We start from the raw sequence: 21600 nt of genomic DNA, 5'->3' as shown, positions 1-21600 counted from the left end.
TGATAAAGATAATTACCATCATTGGAAGGTAAAGATGCATCTTCATATGCTTTCTCAAGATGAGGCCTATGTGGACTGCATAGAAAGAGGCCCTCATGTTCCAATGAGAGCTGCAACAGGAAATGAACCATCAGTTCCAAAGCCAAGGCATGAATGGTCTGATCCTGATCTTGAACAAGTCAGGAAAGATAAAAAGGCCATGAACATTCTGTTCAATGGTGTTGATGCAGATATGTTTGATAACATCATCAACTGCAAGACTGCCAAGGAAGTTTGGGACACAATACAGATAATCTGTGATGGTACTGAGCAAGTAAGAGAAAATAAAATGCAGCTCCTGATTCAGCAATATGAGCATTTTCACAATGAAGAAAGTGAGTCACTCACTGACATTTTTAGTAGATTCCAAAAGCTACTAAATGCTCTTAAATTGCATGGAAGAGTCTATCAGACTAAAGACTCCAATCTGAAATTTCTCAGATCTCTTCCAAAGGAATGGAAACCAATGACAGTCTCATTGAGAAACTCACAAGATTATAAGGAGTTTACTTTGGAGAGACTGTATGGCATTCTGAAGACCTATGAGCTTGAAATAGAGCAGGATGAAAGAATGGAGAGAGGAAAGAAGAAAGGAGGATCCATTGCACTAGTGGCTGAACTGGAAAAGGAGAAGGAAGTGAAGATGGAAGCTGTGGAATCAACTTCAAAGGCCTGTGAAAGCAAGGGTAAAGGGCTAGCTGCAGAAAGTGAAGATTCTTTGAGTCAAGATGACATGGAGGACATTGATGAGCACCTAGCATTCCTTTCAAGAAGATTTGCCAAGCTCAAGTTCAAGAAGAACTTTGGAGCTGCCAAGCCAAATAGAAACATGGTGGATAAATCAAAATTCAAGTGTTTCAAATGTGGCTTGGCAGGGCATTTTGCAAATGAGTGTAGAAAGTCAGATTCCAGTAAGAAAAGATTTGAGTCTGTGGATTATAAGCAAAAATATTTTGATTTACTCAAACAGAAGGAAAGGGCTTTTATTACACAAGAGAATGACTGGGCAGCTGATGGTTTGGATGAAGATGAGGATGTCAGCTATGTCAATCTAGCCCTTATGGCCAAGTCGGATGAAACAGAGACAAGTTCCTCAAGCAATCAGGTAATTACTACAAACCTTGCACATTTATCTAAAGCTGAGTGTAATGATGCAATAAATGACATGTCTACAGAATTGTATCATTTGCGTGTTACACTTAAGTCCCTCACTAAAGAAAATGCTAAAATCAAAGAAAACAACTTGTTTTTGAGTGAGAGGAATAATGTGCTTGAGTCTCAGTTTGTTGAGTTTGAGAAACTAAAAATTGAGTGTAGAATTGCTAAGGAGGAATTAACTGAGTCCTTGAAAAAGGAAGAAATTTTAAAGAAGCAGCTCGATCGTGAACAGGAGGTGATTAAAGCATGGAAAACATCCAGAGATGTTCATGCTCAAATCACCAAGGTTCAAGGAATTGAGTCCTTTTGTGATGAAGCCTGGAAAAAGAATAAGGAGAAACTAGAACCTATTTTGGTAGATGGATTGCTGACAGATGTAGACTCGACGGATGATGAGGACTATCCGTCGGATAACAAAATGTGTTATCCGTCGAATGATAAAAATCCTCATCCGTCGGCTGTGAGCAAACCCATTAGCAAAGCCAAATTAACCAAGCTAAATGAAAAGTATGGGTCTGTTTCCAAGAACTTTGTTTCAGGGGAGTCAAGTCAAGCCAAGAAAGGGAAGAAGGCTAATGTTGGTCACATGACTGTCAAACAGTTGAGTGACAGACTTGAGAAGATAGAGGTAAAAACAGAGACTAAAAGGAAAAACAATAGGAATGGTAAAGTAGGGATTAACAAACATAATAACTACACACCTGACAAATATGCTCCTAGAAAAATCTGTGTCAAATGTGGTAGTGTAAATCATTTGTCTGTTAATTGCAAATCTGCCATGCCTACTCCCATGTCTGTTCAGCCTCAATTCTCTAACATGAATGCCATGCCTCCTATGCCTGTTAATGCTATGCCTACACAGAACATGAATGCACAGTTTGCTAATATGCCATTTGCACCTAATCCATATTATGCTGCATACAATATGCCTCAAATGCCATTTAGCATGCCTTACTGGAATAACATGTTTGCACCAAGCATGCCATTTCCTGTTAGCCATAACATGCATAATAATTCTGTTGCATCTAGTGGTTTCAAAGGCCCAACCCAAATGACTAAGGAAGAATCTGAAATTCCTAAGTCAAATGAGTTAAGACCTAAGAAACAGAAGAAGAAAGCTAACAAGGCAGGACCCAAGGAAACTTGGGTACCAAAATCAACTTGATTTGATTTTGATGTGTGCAGGGAAACAGAAGGAATCTTTGGTACTTGGATAGTGGTTGTTCAAGACACATGACTGGTGATTCTACCCTGCTCACAGAGTTTGAAGAGAGAGCTGGCCCAAGTATCACTTTTGGAGATGACAGCAAAGGTTATACTGTGGGATATGGCTTGATTTCAAAGGACAATGTCATCATTGAAGAAGTTGCCTTAGTGGATGGTCTCAAACACAATCTGTTGAGTATCAGCCAGCTTTGTGATAAAGGCAACTCAGTAACCTTCAACAAAGAAACCTGTGTTGTGATTAATAATCAAAACAACAAAGTGGTTCTCACTGGTGTGAGAAGAGGAAATGTGTATCTAGCTGACTTCAACTCAACTAAAGCAGAATCTGTAACTTGTCTTCTCAGTAAAGCAAGTCAAGATGAAAGTTGGCTATGGCACAAGAAGCTATCCCATTTGAACTTCAAGACCATGAATGAGCTGGTAAAGAAAGAGCTGGTTAGAGGCATTCCTCTGGTGGAGTTTACAAAGGATGGACTGTGTGATGCCTGCCAAAAAGGGAAGCAAATTAAAGCATCATTCAAGAAGAAACTTGATTCAGCAATTGAAGAACCTCTGCAACTGCTTCACATGGATTTGTTTGGACCAGTCAATGTATTGTCAATCTCAAAGAAAAGATTTTGCCTAGTAATTGTAGATGATTTCTCAAAGTTTTCTTGGACCTATTTCCTAAAGTCCAAAGATGAAGCTAGTGAAATCATCATCAATCACATAAGGCAAGTTAACAATCATCCTGATTTCAAAGTTAGAAGAATCAGGAGTGACAATGGAACTGAGTTCAAGAACTATGTCATGAGAGCATTCTGTGAGGAAAATGGGATCCTGCATGAGTTTTCAGCAGCAAGGACTCCACAACAGAATGGAGTAGTGGAAAGAAAGAATAGATCTCTTATTGAAGCTGCAAGGACAATGCTTGAAGAATCAAAATTACCAACATATTTCTGGGCTGAAGCTGTCAACACTGCATGCTACACTCAGAACATCTCTCTGATTAATCAAGCAAAATGCAAGACACCTTATCAATTGTTCAAGAACAAGAAGCCAACTCTGAACTTTCTTCATGTCTTTGGCTGTAAATGCTATATTCTGAGAAATCAAACTGATCAAAATGGGAAGTTTGATGCTAAAGCAGATGAAGGAATTTTTGTTGGATATGCTGTTGGTAAAGCATATAGAGTCTACAATCTAAGAACCAACATTGTTGTTGAATCTATACATGTTGTGTTTGATGATAAAAAGATTGAAGGACTAAAAGATGGAGATTACCATGAGAGCCTCAAATTCGACAATGTTGAGATGGTCAGTGATGAAAGTGATGATGAGAGTGATCAAGAAACAGTGTCTAAGGATAATGCAGACAAATTTACTACAAATGAAGCACAAAACTCAACATCTGTCGAGTTACATAATGCTTCATCCGTCGGAAGGCAATCTGTATTATCCGTCGGAAGACAACCTGCCTCATCCGTCGGTACTCAAAATTCACCATCCGTCGGGTTATCAAAAGGAGCAGGAAGTCAAGGCAGATCACCCATAGAAAGCACCCCAATCTCAAATCAAAGATCCACAAACTCAGGGGGAGTTTCTAGCAATCAAAACTCAATCACACATCAAGACAACATTGAGGTCTCTTCATCTAGGGCTAATCTACCTCAACCAAGAAAATGGACAAAAGATCACCCCTTTGAACTGATTATTGGTGATGTTTCTTCCAGAGTTCAAACCAGGAGAGCAACTCGAGAAGAATGTCTATACAGCAGCTTCCTGTCTAAGGAAGAACCAAAGAAGGTAGAAGAAGCCTTATCAGACCCTGATTGGATTTTAGCTATGCAAGAGGAGCTAAACCAATTTGAAAGGAATAAAGTATGGAAGCTGGTACCCAAGCCTAAAGGAAAGAATCTAATAGACACCAAATGGGTATTCAGAAACAAGATGGATGAAAATGGCATAGTAGTAAGGAACAAAGCAAGATTGGTTGCTAAAGGCTATTGTCAGCAAGAAGGGATAGATTTTGATGAAACATTTGCTCCTGTTGCAAGACTTGAAGCCATCAGAATCTTCTTAGCCTATGCAGCCCATGCCAATTTCAAGGTCTATCAAATGGATGTCAAAAGTGCCTTTCTGAATGGAGATTTGGAGGAAGAAGTGTATGTAAGTCAACCTCCTGGCTTTGAAGATCCAAATTTCCCAGAGTATGTCTATTATCTACTGAAAGCACTTTATGGACTGAAGCAAGCACCTAGAGCCTGGTATGACACTTTATCAAAGTTCCTTTTGGAAAATCACTTCACAAGAGGTACTGTAGATAAAACTTTATTTTTCAGAAATGTGAATGGCTCTAGCATACTTGTTCAAATTTATGTAGATGATATTATTTTTGGCTCTACAGATGAGAAACTTTGTAAAAAGTTTGCCAAACTGATGCAAAGCAAGTATGAAATGAGTATGATGGGAGAACTAACTTACTTTCTTGGTTTACAAGTTAAGCAAGTTAGTGATGGAATATTCATTAGTCAAACTAAATATATTTTTGATCTTTTAAAGAAGTTTGATCTAATGGATTGCACATCTGCAAAAACTCCCATGGCCACTGCAACTAAGCTTGAACTAAACACTACTGAAAAGACTGTGGATATTTCAAGTTATAGAGGCATGGTTGGCTCACTTCTGTACTTAACAGCCAGTAGGCCAGATATAATGTTTGCTACATGTTTGTGTGCTAGATTTCAGGCTGATCCTAGAGAGTCTCATTTGATAGCTATTAAAAGAATTTTCAGATATCTCAAAGGAACACCAAACCTTGGCATTTGGTATCCTAGAGATTCTGGTTTTGATCTAACTGGTTATTCAGATGCAGATTATGCAGGTTGCAGAATTGATAGAAAAAGCACAACAGGAACCTGTCAATTTTTAGGAGACAAGCTTGTGTCCTGGTTCAGTAAAAAGCAAAATTCAGTTTCTACTTCTACAGCTGAAGCTGAATATATTGCTGCTGGCAGTTGCTGTGCACAGATTTTATGGATGAAAAATCAATTGCTAGACTATGGTTTGCAAGTTGAAAGGATTCCTATTTTCTGTGACAACACAGGTGCAATTGCCATCACTGAAAATCCAGTGCAACATTCAAGGACAAAGCATATAGACATCAAGTACCATTTCATAAGGGAACATGTAATGAATGGTACTGTAGAGTTACATTTTGTTCCAAGTGAGAAGCAACTTGCAGATATTTTTACCAAGCCACTGGATGAATCCACCTTTTCTAGGTTGGTAAGTGAGTTAGGTATGCTTAATTACTCTTGAATTTATCTGAATTATTCTTGCAAGTTGAAAAGAAGCCAGAAATTTAGTTGATTTTTGGTCTTGGATGAAATTTTGGCTAAGTCAAAATTTGTATCTCGACGGATGACCATTATCCATCGGGTTGAGTCATCCGTCGATATACAAATTGTAAATAAAAATCAATTACTTTTCTGGAATATTTTAAAGCTCGACGGATAACATCTTATCCTCATCCGTCGAAGTGTCTAAATCTTAACCGTTAATTCCCTGAACATTATCCATCGAGTATACTTACAGTTTGTAAGCATTACACGACGGATAATGGGTGGAATTTTTAAAGTTTATTTTAAAACGGTTATTTTAGGCAATTTCTATTGGGTAATTTACTTCTCTTTATTATTTTTATCCGTTGATTTTGAGTAGAGTATAAAAGCTTATTTCATTCTAATCATTTTCTTTTATCATTCTCAAATTCAACTGTGTTATTTCATTCTCTCTCAAGCAAAAATCCTCTTTCTCTTCAAGCATCTCTTCTCTAACAATGGCACCCGTAGTAAAGATCATGTCACAGACTGGGTTCATCTATGAGAAGAACAACTTCACTGCCTTGGTCAATAAGGGGATTCAGCAATCTGAAGACTATCATAAGATAATGGACTTCGTGAAGAACTGCAAGTTAAGTTTTGCTATGCTGGAATCACCCACAATCTATTGTGAAGTTGTTGAGGAGATGTGGACAACAACAATCTACAACTCTACTGACAAAACCATCACTCTGACCATCAAAGGTAATGTTTTCTGTATCAATAGTGATGTAATAAAAGCATGTTTCAAGATTCCTGATGATAATGTTACTGCACCACACACTGACACTGATATTGTCAATATGCTAAATTCCATTCATTATGCACTTCCTACTGCAAAACTAAGTGAAATTAGAAGACTAGGTCTTAGGAAGGAATGGAGTTACTTGTGTGATGTAGTAACTAAGGTCTTTTCTGGAAAAATCAGTAATTTTGATTCTGTGAACATTTCCATGCTTAACATGCTATACATGCTAGTTACAGACAAATATTACAATTTTAGTGACCTGGTTGTGTATGAGTTAGGTTTTAAACTAGGTGACTTAGCCAAAAGAGGAAAGAATATTTACTATGCTAGATTTTTTATGCTTTTGGCTAACCATCTTTGTGAAGAGATTGTACTTGAGAACCCAACCAACAAATTAGCTTGTTGGGTTCAAGAGAGAAGAATCATTGCAGATTTGAACAGAGCCAACCATCACAGGGATGTGCCAATGTTCTATTTTCCTGTAATGCTGACACCTCAGGTAAGTGAGGTAAGTTCATCTACACCCTCAACTATTCCAATCCCTTCTATTTCTTTGACATCAGGCATAGCTATGGCAACTGTGACAATGACCAAACAGTTGCCTACCAAAGCTGCCAAAACAACTGCAATTCTTAAATCCAAATCAAAGAAAACCCCCTCTGGTATCTCTCAAAAGGTACCAGTTGAAAAATCTACCAAAGCCAAAGAGGGGAGTGTGAAGGAGGGTAAGATAGGTGAGGGAAGGGGTGAACATCAAAGAAACCCCAAGGATAAGGTTGGAGAGATGAGTGAATCCCAGCCTAGCCACACTGCAGTTTCCCAACAAACTGCAGTGCTTAAAAAGGACAGAAGCTCACTTCTAGCTGCATCCTCCCAAAAGGATGTGGCTATTGAACAAAGCTCTCATCCAAGAGCACAGACCAAGAGGGTTAGGGACACAAGCTCACACCAAACTTACACTAGAAAGAAGAAATCCAAAACAACTGGGGATGCACAGGGCACACACTTAGTGCAAACTGGTGCTAAAGACACAGTCCCTGCACCTTCTCAAATTCAGATTGATGTGGCTCCAATAAATGTGGAGTCACAGCCAAAATCTCTCATTATAGAAGCCACTGAAACACAATACTCACCAACCAACTCACTGGAAGTGGACATGATAAACACTTCAATTCCTGATTCTCCTTCTTTAACTCTGTTGGGGAAGCCAAAATCCAGTGCAAGTGAGCATCATCTTTTAGATGATTTGTTGGCTCACTTGCCAATTCTTTCTGATTCTATTGTGACATCTGTGCCTCAAATAACTTCAATCAACACAGAGTCAACAATAGTTTCTCTTCCCACCTCATTCATTTCTACTCTCTCGATGGATATTGCTCATCCGTCGAGTGGTGATTGTGTCCCGACGGATAAGCTTAACAGCAGTTATCCGTCGGATAGCTTTACCACTCACCCGACGGATATCACTTATCCGTCGAGTGTCTCTGCACAACTTCAAACTTCAATAATTTCAAGTGCAGAAGATTTGGTGGTAATACAATCACTCTTAGGACTGAGAGAGGAGAGTGTATTGAGTGAGAGGCTGGGTTGCTCCCAGGCAAAAGGAGAGGAAAAGAGTGAATCTCAGCAATCCATTCATTCAGGATTGGCAAAAGTGAGTGAGAGGAGTCCCACCTTAGTAGGTGAAGGTGAGGGTGTGAGGGTGGGGAGCCAGGGTGAGACCCTGATGCAACAAAAGAGAGAACATGAGAGAAAAGCAGGTACTGGAGAAATAAGGATGGAACCAGCCATTGCTAGTGAGTCAATGATTGTGGATGATGCTGAAAAGGAAAGACAATTTCAGCAACATTACAAAGCTGTAATTGATAACATTTCCTTGGATGCTGACACTTTTACTCACCCTGTTTCAGCCTATCAACTGTTGGCTGCTCAGGGCAATGTGGAGGCAGAGCAGACTTTGCACTTAGTGCACACCACAGAATCTCTTCAAAGAGATAAAGCTGCTGTAAACAGGATGCCTCCTCAAGCTGGAGAGCCATCTGAAGAATTTGGAGTAAATTATGATGATGATGACTCTAGTTCTTTGCATGGAAGCATGAACTTAGGGGGAGCTGAAGGCTCAAGTTCTGCTTTAAGTTTACCTGAATGGGCATGGGCAAAGGACTTTACTCCAAGACAATTTGAGGTGTCTTTGGTAAAACAAGTAACAGCTATTCAGCAAGCCCTTCAGGAAGCTTCAGATGCTGGTACCAAGGCTGTTCTTAAAGCTCATCTAGACTCTTTGCACTTAATGAAGATCCAACACTCCAGACAGAATATCAGTGTGGATGAATTGAAAAAGGAGATAGCTGACTTAAAGACATACAACTCTGAGAAGCTGGATTCAATAATGCCATATGGTACCATGCATGATCTTTTACTAAGGTTGAGAAGAGAATCAGATTCTGACAAGAAGATAGCCAAGCTGGAGACCCGAGTCCAGGTTATTGAGAATTCAGTGGCTCTACTTCTTCAAAATCAACAGACTCAGACAAATCTTCTCATGCAACTGGCTAAAGCACAAGGCCTAACTCCTCCACTTGATGATAACAAAAAGGGGGAGAGAGAATCAAGTAAGGGGGAGAAAGGACCAACTGAGGGGGAGAACATTGTAGTTCAAATCAGCAAAGTAATTGTACCTTCAATTACTATCTCCAAGCCACCAGTTGCAGATGGTATAGATCTTATAAATGCAGCAGCAGCAAATTTGAAAGATGCTGATAAAGAAGAGTTGACTCTGATCAACTGGAAAAAGATTGATGAGGAAATACAGAAAAAGTTTCAATTAGTCAAGGAACCAGATCAGTCAGCCATCCATCACTCTCATGTCAAGCCAATCAATGTGAATGAGATGAGCATGAACTATCTGGAGAAAGGACAATCTTCCTGCATCAAGACTACAAAGGCTGAGATAATTCTTAAACCAAGGGCAAACTATCCAAAGTCATCTTTGAAGAACCCTATGGATACTGTGTATGAGACACCCAAGCCTGATGAAAAGAAGCTTCTGTCAAGATCTATTCTCCTCTACAAAGATCTAGATGATTCAGCCTCAAGAAAGAGAATTGCAAAAATATTCAGAAATGGGAAGGAAATTTGTGTGGTAGCTGGACATCTACAATTTGCTCATGCAAAGGAAGAAGAAAAAGCCAGATTGAAGCAGGAAAAGAGGCAAGCTGCTCTAGATGCAAAGAAGTCTAAACAAAAGAAAGAACAGTTTGCTATCTTGACCAAGCTACAGGCTGTGAACTCTTCTCAACAAATTCTCTCTCAAGCTACTGAATCAAAGAAGAAGATTGAAGAACAGAAGAAATCTCCAAGAAAGAAAGAACTGGCTAAAAGAACAAAAAGAAAGTTGGATATTGTTAACAAGGAATTGGAAGATCAATTTCCAATGGAATCCACTAAAGCTGAAACTCAAGCATCAAAGCCCTCTGTGGTATTTGAAGACATAAGGGTGGTGGACCCCTACAGGAACATACATGGAGAGCCTATTGTGCCAAAGGATGAGCCAATAGAGTGGGATAAATTACCAATTCCTGACTTCAACTTGCCAATTCTCACCAAGCCAAGAAGGACAAAATCAAGGGCAGTCAAGAAAGTGAAGTTGTCACCTCTCAAATCCAAGGCAGTAGTCAAAGCTCAACCCAAGATCAACAAGGGAGACTACTTGTACTTGTGTGACATCAAAGAATTCTCAGACCTAAACCTTTATCTGGAGGAGCTGGATGAGGTAAGGGCAATTGATGCATACAGAAACCTACCTGAAAGGTTGGTATTCAAGTACAAAGGAGGAAGGGAGATTCAGTGGCCTCTTCACAGGATACTTCAAGAAAGCCAAGCTGTGTTGATCAAAGTCTATTCATCCTTCAAGAAAAACTTTGGGTTTAATGTAACTGCAAGAAGATTAGTATTGAAGAAGATTGAAGAGCTAAGGAGTGTTAGAGCCAAAGATGCACTACCCAAAACTCTTAACATCCCATACACAGGGAGAAGAGTGCATCTAAGGCCCTACTGGCTGATGGAATTCATGGATGACAAGGGTGTGAGAAGATTCTTCAGATTAGAAGACCAATTGAGTATCTCTAGCAATGAGACTCTCTTGGAAATGCAAGAAATGTTAGATCTCTCATAATCTGATGAATTAGAATTCCACAGACAGCTCCAGAATCAAATTGAAGAAAACAACAGAAAGCTTGGAAGAAGATCCAGACCTTCAAGAAACTAGAAAAATCTGCTCAGGCTAGAGGAGCATCTTGAACTGACTGTGAGCCAAACCTTGTATATCTTGTTTAAATTGAAGCACTTTCAGTTCTATCTACTTATCTTTAAAGATATATATTTAGGATGTTTTGTTATCATCAAGTATCTCTTAATTTATGGCTACAATTCCAGTAGACATAAATTGGGGGAGATTGTTGTGAATATGTTGTGCACTTGACGAGTACCTAAACAAAATATCTAAGTAGATTTTACTTAGTGAAATAATGTAACACTCGACGGATAAGAATTATAGTCCCAACGGATAACTCATTTAAGTCCCGACGGATGAGTAACTTATTATCCATCGAGTGAGTAGCTTATGTAATAATGAGTTTGTAGCACAGTGTTGTATACACCTTTGTATAGAATCTGTAGTAGTATATAAGTCATGTTGACTTTAACTAGATATGCAGAATAGGTTGATTAACTGTACATAAGCAATGTCTTGTAATTCTGTATTAAGTGAAATGAAGTCAAGTGCCAAAATAGCTATCAACGGATGCTTAACAAAGCTTCGACGGATGATCAAATGACTTTCAACGGATGTTTAAAATAGCAGTCGACGGATGATCAAGTAAGTCATCGACGGATGATCTGAAAGTCGACGGATGATAATATCAAGATTCAAACATCAGTTGAACAGTGAAAGCTGACACACAGCCATCGAGATGGATACAAACACACTGTGGAAGCCCATTAACTGGGTAATAGAGGACGAAAAGCAGCAAAGATCAAGACTATTAGATTTTATATTTATTCAGTTCTTTTGACTTTGTAATCTTGGTAATATATAAACCAAGAGAGTAGCAAATAGAAAAATAACTAAGAGAGCTAAGAAACAAATACAGAGAAATCTTTGTAAGCACTATCTTTAGCATTTCATGTGTTCTTAGTAGTTCTATTTTGTATAAGCAGCTGTGAGCATTTCTGCACACAGAGTTCTCTCGATATATTAAATATATCTCTGGTGGAATTGTTTAAATCCACCAGAAAGTTTTAAAGACTCTTGTTTTTAATTACTCTTATTTTGATTCATTAAAGTTTATATTCCGCATTGTGCTAATCAAAACAAATATATCTATAATCGAGTTGAACATTTTTATCTTAAAGAAAAAGTTCAAGAATTCCATTCAACCCCCCTTCTGTAATTCTTGCTATATTGTTAAGGGACTAACAGATCATTCAAGAGTTTGACAAATCTGTCATATAAATCAGTCAATGACTCATTAGCCTTTGAGTCAAAGTGTTCATACTCTTGAGTGAGTATTGTCTTCCTGTTCTTCTTAATTGTATCAGTTCCCTGACACCTTGTTTCCAGAGCATCCCATATCTCCTTAGCAGTCTTGCAATTAATTACCCTGTTTGACATTACATTATCAATGGCACTATGCAGTAAGTGTCGTACCTTAGCATCCTTAGCAATTGATGCGATATCTTCAGCAGTATAATCACTCTTCTCCTTTGGTACGGTCTTTGCTGCTTCACCTGCAACTGCAACAGCGAGCTTGGTTGGTTTGTGAGGTCCTTCCTTGATTCTATCAAGATATTCTGGATCTGTAGCTTCCAGAAACATGGTCATCCTCACCTTCCATATGGCATATTCAGATGGTCTCAGTATGGGAACTCTGATGGTTTCATACCGACTTTGAATTTGTGTCTTTGGAGGTTCTTCAGTTTTGGTAGGCTTAGTTGGAGTTTCTGTGTCAGACATGATTGTGTTTGGATCTTTAACTGTATGTGCGTTAACAGATAAGCTCTGATACCACTTGTTAGGTCACACACACTGTAGAGGGGGTGAATATAGTGTAAAATACAATCAAATCGAACTTTTAATATTTCAAGTAACATAAAACAAACTTTATTGAAACAATAAACTCTGTTACAGTATGGAACTGTTACCTCTCAGTGATGAACAAATATCACGAGAGCTGCTAAGGTTACAATGAATAATCTTCTCGAATATGATAACACTTATAGTGTAAACCCTATGTCTGTGTTTATATACTACACAGTTACAAGATAATCGCTAATTGATATGGAATATAATTCTACTTCCTAAAATATATCAATCAGATATCTTTTCTCTCAAGTATTCTATTCTTCATAGAATTCCTTCTTCATGCATATCTCTTCTTATGTTTATCTTGATCTTCTTTCCTTTAATCAGCTACTGTCCTTATCTGAACGTCCTTCAGCACTTAAGTTCTGATATCCATCTTCTGATGATTATCTCCTGATAATATAAGTACTGATATCCTTAAGTCCTGACTTCCAGTATAAGTACTGATTCCCAGTTAAGTACTGATTTGTCCTGTTAAGTAAGATCTGAAAAAACTAAACATAAATCATATTAGACATGACATTATCAAATATATCTAACATATCTATAAAATATAAAGATTTGAGGCCTAATTAATTAACTCATTTTTATATGCTAGCTTTATACTTGGACAAAATAACAAGAGTATATATATTTTAATTGTACAACTTTTTATTTTTATTTAAATTTAGAGTTCATAGACAACTTTAATAAAAAAATTCGTTTTAAACCCAAATTTCTTGTATAACATAGCCAACTTATTCTAATCAACGAACCGAAGCATGATCTTCTAATCATAGTAATTTAAAAAAATATATTTTTCTCTGTAACCATTGAACCATGTTATCCTATTTATACTAATTTTATAAAAGAATAATTTAGGATATTCATAAGTATAAAATATACAGTATCGATAGACGAACATTCAATAAATAAATGAACTCATCAAATAAATTAATATCTTGGTAAATAAAAAAATTATATTCCCGAATGTCTTCATCCATCGAGATTTTATTGTACATGTTTGTGACTGCAAACCCGGACCAAAAACTGAAACCGAAACCAAGACCGCACAAAACCGAACCAAACCGCACCATTAAAAACCGAACCAATTAATAACCAAACTGAATAAAAACCGATCCGATTATATGGTTGCAGTTTAATTTTAATATTTTTTAAACCGAATACCAACGGACCGAACCAAATCCTTCACAAATTTTCAACACATCTGTAATTCACAAGTCAATTGATTACCCTCCATTTTCATTAATTTGGTAATTTGGTTGATTACCTTTTTACCATTAAAATTGACGTATAATTTATATATGTCTTACAACACAATCAAATAATCATGTTTATCCCAATAGGAGCAAAATGTCAAGGGGATAGGCCGGTAGAAAAATAACTCGGTACTTGTTTTAGTCATCTATAAAAGGAGGTCATAAAGAAATAAATTTGAGACGAAAAGATTTAAAAAAGAAGTTTTTTCTCTTTATCAAAAAAAATAATATATATATATTCATTCACGATCTTATAATAAGAGCAGAGGATGATTCCCTCTGAATCGGTAATTAGTTAAAAATTATGAACATAAAATCATATTTATGAATAAATAATTTGGAATCAATCTAAACCTCCGTAAGCACATAATATGTGACGTCGAGTATGCCCATGAATTGCATGTGGGAAGTAATTAATACCGCTGAGAAGATAAAAAAAATCTTAAAACAACGCACATAGCGACCATCGCCCATTTCAAGATAATTTTAAAATTTTCATTATTATTAAAAACTAAAAACATCTCGGTATAAAATGTTTAGCTACCATCATTAATAATAATCATGCTCTACTTCAATGATTTGGATCAATTCTTATTACGTAGTTAATTCAAATCATTTATTTTAAAGAGTAAAATGTTCGGTAAAGAAAATTAAAATAATATTTTTCTTTATACTACAATCACTTTGAATATTACACGTTATTACATTTTTTTATAAATATACCCATATTCTTTAGCTACAAATATTTGTAAAATATATTTAATAAATATTAAAATATTTAAAAATTACCCGTGACTTGCACGGGTATAGGAGCTAGTTAAATGAATAAATGAAATGGTTATTGTCCAAGTAATTTGTTATTGCTACTGAATAAAACCCCCCATTTGTTGATCATTTTCCCTGTCACCAGACTTCCTGAAGGCATGTCCATACGCATGTTTTTTGCTAAAAGACATGCCCAAATAGCATGTCATTTATCAAATTTAATATAATAAAATACAATAAATGATTATTATACTAATATACAGTGAATTTGAATATTAAATTAAAGTTAGTTGATAGTAACAACCAAATACCATTATAATACTCATTTAAATTAATACACATGTTTTTTGCCAAAAGACATGCCCAAATAGCATGTCATTTATCAAATTTAATATAATAAAATACAATAAATAATTATTATACTAATATACAGTTAATTTGAATATTAAATTAAAGTTAGTTGATAGTAACAACCAAATACCATTATAATACTCATTTAAATTAATAACTTTTTAGATATTAAAGTATATGTAAATATTTTAAAATTATATTTGTTATTTCTGGATAATTCTAATATTAAAATAATTATTAAAAAATAAAAAAAAATAAAAAGGCATGTCGAATCATGAAAAGGCATGCCTGACTAATTGACGTCATGGTATGCCCATCTTGACATACCCGTACCCGTGACGCTGTGACATGAAAGATGAAGATTTTTTTATTTATCAAAATATATGTATATCTATTCACGATCTTATAATAAAAGTAGAAGATCATTCTCTCTGAATCAGTAATTTGTTAAAAATTATGAACATAAAATCATATTTATGAATATATAATTTGGAATCAATCTATATCCCCATAAGCACATAATATGTGACGTCGAGTATGCCTATGAATTGCATGGGGAAGTAATTAATACCGCTGATATTTGAACATGGTGAGAAGATAAAAAAATCTTAAAATAACGCACATAACAACCATCGCCCATTTCACGATAATTTTAAAATTTTCATTACCGTTAAAAACTAAAAATATGTCGGTATGAAATGTTTTGCTACCATCGTAATTATCATGCTCTATTTCAATGATTTGGATCAATTCTTATTACGTAGTTAATTCAAATCATTTATTTTAAAGAATAAAATATTCGGTAAAAAAAATTAAAATAATATTTTTCTTTATACTACAATCACTTTGAATATTACACGTTCTTACATATTTTTTTATAAATATACCCATATTCTTCTGTTACAAATATTTGTAAAATATATTTAATAAATATTAAAATATTTAAAAATTAATAGATAAGAATTGTACGTACCTGCACCGTTTAGGAGGTAGTTAAATGAATAAATGAAATAGTTATTGTCCAAGTAATTTGCTATTGCTACCGAATAAAAACCCCCATTTGTTGATCCTCTTCAGGCAGCAAGTTTTCTGAAAGAAGTTATGGCTAGTGATCAAACCCCAGAAACTTCCATAATCTCTGTTCCAAACCCCTGTATCAAGCTCTTGTTTGTTGAAATGGGCGTTGGCTATGATCAACATGGGTATGCATATATGTATAAAGTACTTTCTTTATGTTTTCTTTAGTCTATTTTATTCAAAGATTGCAACTTTCTTATTGAATTCAATTAATGGGCTGTGCTAATGTACAGCCAAGATGTTACTAAAGCAGCAATGAGGGCTTGTAGAGATGCTATTGCTTCCAACTCTATCCCTGCTTTTCGAAGAGGTCTTTCGATTTTCTTTCACTGCTTATGCTAGTATTTAATTTTTTTTTTCTCGTGTTTACTTGATATTGACTTGGTTTTAGCTTTTACGATTGAGGTATTGTCGTATTGAGCTGTTGTATTGTGACATGTATAGGTTTTACATTGCATATCTGCTCCAATTTTAAATGCAATTAGGCAATTGTTTATTTTTTGTAACAATTTTGAAATTAGTCATCAGTTAAGTTTCATGTTGATTTGTATTAGTTAAGTTTGTGTTGTGATTTTTCCCATTGTTCATCTGATTGTTATTCAATTTAAATATCTACACTGCCAGCTCCAGTGCTGAAATTAATCATGAACATAGGAGTGTGTGCGTAAGCTTTTGTGTTGATATGTTCCGAGGTAGTTATTTATTCAAACACTAGTTATAAGTTCTCACTTGGATGTGGTTGCAATTTGGTTGCATTCATTTCACGGTTAACCGTAAAGGAATAACCTTTATGGTTTTGACATAATCCAGCAGCTAGAATAATATCTATTTTACAAGATTTCTACTTAATAATTGATTCTATTTTAGCTTATGTTTTTACTGTTTAGTGTTTACCCTAGCTTATGCAAATAATTTTTCTTTTACAGGCTCTGTACCTGGAGTTTCGTCCGTTCAAATGAAGCTACAAATTAAACTAGGTGTTCCCCGACCTCTGCAAAGTTACTTGGATATTCAAAAAGTTAAATCCGTGTTCCCTTAGTAAGTATCTCCCTCTAGTAAGAATCATCTATGATTAGTCAAATAATATATTTAGTCTCGTAGAGATCCTGCAGTTGCATTATCAGAGACATGGCTTTGGTGTCCCTACTACTGATTAACCGAAAACGTAGAGGTTATCCCAATAGACCATATACTGTGACTTTTGTTAAATCTCGACCACTTGAATTTTTGGTTAAAAGAACAGTTGCCTACTAGTTGGATTAACATAATCCTCTCCCTTGCGACAGATTGTGTGTACTAAACACCAAAAAAAGTCACAATTTTGGTGTGAAATGACACCTTAATTGTGAGGACTTTTTTGCATTGTTGTAATCTGATTGAAATAAACTGCCCCTCCCCAAAATAAAGCACAGAAAAATTCGCAACACAGACAGAGAAAGTAAATCAACTGATCATGTCTTAGCTGCAATTATATTCTGCACATAAGGGGCAGTGATGGTGAAGCTAATGAATATATAAATATATGACAGTGGAGACATAGTGCACATTGAAGTAGTGGATGGTGGACTCATATGCGCGAGCGGTACCCATGTAGAAGAACTGGGAGATAAGAATGATGATTGTTACATAGTTAATGCAGCTGTCTATGTTGGTTACTAAGTTTTTATCTCATATTAGACCCTGTGAGTGAAACTCAACCGAAATCAATACTATCTTTAGTCTTGTAAGTCCTCTTATTTTGTTGTAAATCTAACTCCTTACTATTGGAGTTATCAATCAGCATTACAGAATGGTATTGACGGTCTTACAATACTGCTTGCTGCCTTTTCTGCCACCCACAGAATGTTAGCTAATTGTAGATCATTAAACACATCTCTTGTAGTTTAGCCACTGTGAGAGTTCTTAACTTTGTTGTGAAGCCATAGGTGTCAGGTGACATAGGATGTCAAGTTAAACCAAAATCAATATGGGCTTGAAGTGAATAGTGTTTGGTATCAAATAACAACACTTTCTATCCATTACTGTAGTTGGTTAATGTTTAAAGTGAGTACCTATAATTGTTGACGACATAGGAATAGAAATGTTGAATGATGTTCAAGTGTCTGCGCCTGTTATCTTTAATAAGCTTTTCAGGGTATAAAGAAAAACAATTTTTACGATATGGCTTATGGGTACGGGTCTCCATAGGATCATTGTTGTTTCCATCCCATGCAGTTCATGTGTCCGAACCTTTGTAAAAAGTTCTCTGTATCTTCATATCCGTAGTATACATAATGCTATCTGAAGTGAATCCTGAATGGTACTAATTCATATATACAGGTCTAAATCGATAACTAGTTTACGAAGCTGATTAATGCATGCATCTTGCAGAGTGAATTGAATTTATTGTACTTTTAGTTTTACTCAATTATATAATTGAAGAAGATGGTGATGCAAAATTTATGTATTTTATATCTAGAAATCTATAATACAGTCTCTTAAAAATGAATCTCTCTAATGTGCCCAAGTATTCCAATTTTTTTTACTCCAGACTTTCTTTTTAGGTGTACCGTCACTGCATATTTCATACACCAGAACATCTATTGTTATTTAATCAATCAAGGATTTTCAATCAAAATCACCCTCCTATATCCTTTCTACTGAAACTTCCAAGTTATCCTTTGTGTTCCTCCTGTGCAGCAGCCAAACAATATCCACATGTATAAGGATATAAAACAACTTGCCATTAATTTCAGTAGCATGCCTTTGGTACATATGAACTAAATTTGCACTAGCAAACTTTGTAGTTTGTACAATGTTTAATATTTACTCAGTCACTACTCACTGCTTATCCCATATACATGTAACTACAACTTTAGGTAAATAAAATACATTTGGTAGTGAAGTCTAAGCAGTCGGATAGGATGCATCCATAGCGATACCACAGAGGCCGCTTTTGGCAGCAACACCCCTTTGCATCATTATGTATCCGCTGTCTCCCCAGCTCGTGCCCCACGAGTTCTTAACTAACCAGTACTTGGTGCCATCACTGGTTTTACCATAACCAACTGCAGTGACACCATGATCAAGGTCTGTTCCACATTCTCCTGTAAAAACCCCACTAGAGTAGAACTGGAATGAGGCTCCACTTGCATCTATAGAAACTGATATAGGCTGATTGGCAACTGCTTTCAGCAATGCTGTCTCACTGTTGGCCGGTACCTTTTCATAACCGCTAATTTTGGCTGCTCGTGAAGCTTCCTCTTTGGTATTGCAAGTTCCATCAGCTGCAGAGTAAGGGTAAGATGCTTCAGAAGCTATCCCTTTGTTCTTTATAATAAATTCAAAGCCATCTTCCATGTAACCACCTTCACAGCCTTGATCCTCCCCACTTTTGTCACAATCTACGAGTTCTTGCTCTGACAGTGAGATAAGTTTTCCGGTCTTAAGTTTAGTGATTCCTTCTGTGGCAGCTATTGTTGAAAATGCCCAGCAGCTTCCTATTGTTCATAATCACATTGCTCCTAAAGTTAGTCTTAAAAGTCAAGAGGTACACAGATGAATATTTGAGAATTATATAGCTACATATTATCTTACCACACTGGCCTTGGTCTTTGATAGGTGTAACAGCTCCTTTTTTCCTCCAGTCCATACTAGATGGAACTGCAGTCACATTCTCGTACCTAAACAATGTAGTCTGTGAGGTTATTGGACTAGATTTTATCTTGTAACCATTTCGTGAGGCCTGAAACTCCTCATTCCTTTGGTCTGCAAATTTATTAATTCCTAGCTTGTAACTCTGTTTAGCATCCTTATTAAATTCTTCAATGAACTTAATGTTGTCTTTGAAAATCTGGAAACGCATGTACTTCTCTCCTTCGTCCTTGTAGACACGACCATATTGAGTCATCCACTGCTCGTGTCTTTCAAACAGTGATGCTTCAAGAAGTGTTCGTGATGTTGCTTGACAAGCCCATGCTCCTAAAAGAATCAGAGCAGCGATAATAAAATTTCTTTCAACAGAGAAAGCCATAGTTGTGTTCAAGGTAGGAATAAAGATAGTTGTAGTCTGAAGAGGTACATTTCATAGATTTAGGGATGAGGGTATATATAGTAATCTAGTTTGTGATGTGAATGGAATTGAGTTTCCAGTGTGCCGGGCAGGGCCAGATTCCAGAACTTATTTGAGTTAAGATAGTACTATGATCTATCCTAACTTATTATATTCTTTCAAAAGTTTAAAACAAATAGAATCACAAACAAATGGATTCAACTTTAGAGGTATTATCTATTTGTATCACCGATTTCAATATGTAATTGTATGAAAATCTTCATGATTCAATTTGGTAATGTCCTTCGCAGTCAATAATATCTATTTTTCACGAGGAGACCGCTAGACAGCTTTGTAGTTTCTCCCCGTAGGAATGTTATTTATACTGTCATGTTATTGGTAAAACATGAGATAATTGGTTGGCCATAGATTTATTTAGTTGGTTAGCATAATGATAATGTTTAAATTTTAAGCTAATTATTGTTACATTCTCATTAATTTTTAAGATATAAACAACAAAGGTATGTAATTCGCATATTATTATATATTATTTTTCGTGTTTCATTTTCTTTGTAACGAAGAAGTATATATTTAGAAACAGTAAAATTAAAATATTAATGTTTTACACGGATTATAAGATAGCATACTTATTTTAATTGCTGATATGTATGTGATTAATTCGAGGGTAGCATTGTTATATGTTAGGTCCAGAGTCCAGAGAAATATCAACTTAGAAATGCAACTTTGGACTGAATTTTTGAGAAAGCAGTTCCGACAAACTTAGAGTACTAAGAGTAGTTCAGACCAACTAGAAATATCGGATATAATCTATACTCTTTATTAATAAGCGAAACAATATATAATTTGGTGCTAAAAGTACCAAAGTAACAAATTATCAAATTTGGTACTTACCTGATATAAGTTGACTTCTATTCTCAAGAGAATCTTTGTTTTTAACACAAATCGACTTATATTCTTTGTAAATTTTATTTTATTTTTAGTTAATGTTCATCAAATCGTAATTTTTATTAATAATTAAGTAATATTAAATAGACTATATTGCAAAAGCTAATTATAAGATAATTATCAAATTATATTAATTAATATTAAATTATCTAAAGAACAGATATTTGGTTCATAAGATAGAGATATAATTCGTTTCACAAAAATAAAATTAATATGTGAGATTTCAATATCAAGTAAAATAATGCAAAATTAGAATTATAGTGGAAAATTTCATAACTGATTCGATTCCTTTTAACCACATAACTATTTTTTACAAGTACTAATTTAATATTGATATTAATATATTAATTTAAATTCGTGTTTTGCACGGATTATGAATAATTTTCTAAAATATTCGTGTCTCGGGGCCCGTATGTCGCACGGGTTATCAACTATCTATATTAATAAAGAAATCATGTTTAGGTCGGGTACTCACT

General features: G+C 35.6%; 2 protein-coding genes across 2 annotated transcripts; one reads left to right on the top strand and one right to left on the bottom strand.

The window, feature by feature from the left end:
• Window positions 1-16063: 16063 nt before the first annotated feature.
• On the top strand, window positions 16064-17923 carry LOC141675043 (uncharacterized). The gene is made up of 4 exons (XM_074481751.1): window positions 16064-16253; window positions 16362-16438; window positions 17055-17166; window positions 17658-17923. Exons 1-4 carry the CDS (start codon window positions 16153-16155, stop codon window positions 17785-17787), a joined length of 420 nt encoding a protein of 139 aa, XP_074337852.1. The 5' UTR covers window positions 16064-16152; the 3' UTR covers window positions 17788-17923.
• Window positions 17924-18767: 844 nt separating this feature from the next.
• On the bottom strand, window positions 18768-20140 carry LOC141675042 (senescence-specific cysteine protease SAG39-like). The gene is made up of 2 exons (XM_074481750.1): window positions 19705-20140; window positions 18768-19607 (listed from the first exon to the last, which is right to left on the bottom strand). Exons 1-2 carry the CDS (start codon window positions 20138-20140, stop codon window positions 19015-19017), a joined length of 1029 nt encoding a protein of 342 aa, XP_074337851.1. The 3' UTR covers window positions 18768-19014.
• Between the last annotated feature and the right edge of the window lie 1460 nt (window positions 20141-21600).

The sequence above is a fragment of the Apium graveolens genome, chromosome 7, assembly GCF_009905375.1.
Source record: "Apium graveolens cultivar Ventura chromosome 7, ASM990537v1, whole genome shotgun sequence".
NCBI classification, from domain to species: Eukaryota; Viridiplantae; Streptophyta; class Magnoliopsida; order Apiales; family Apiaceae; genus Apium; species Apium graveolens.
This window is presented reverse-complemented; position numbering and strand designations above follow the sequence as displayed.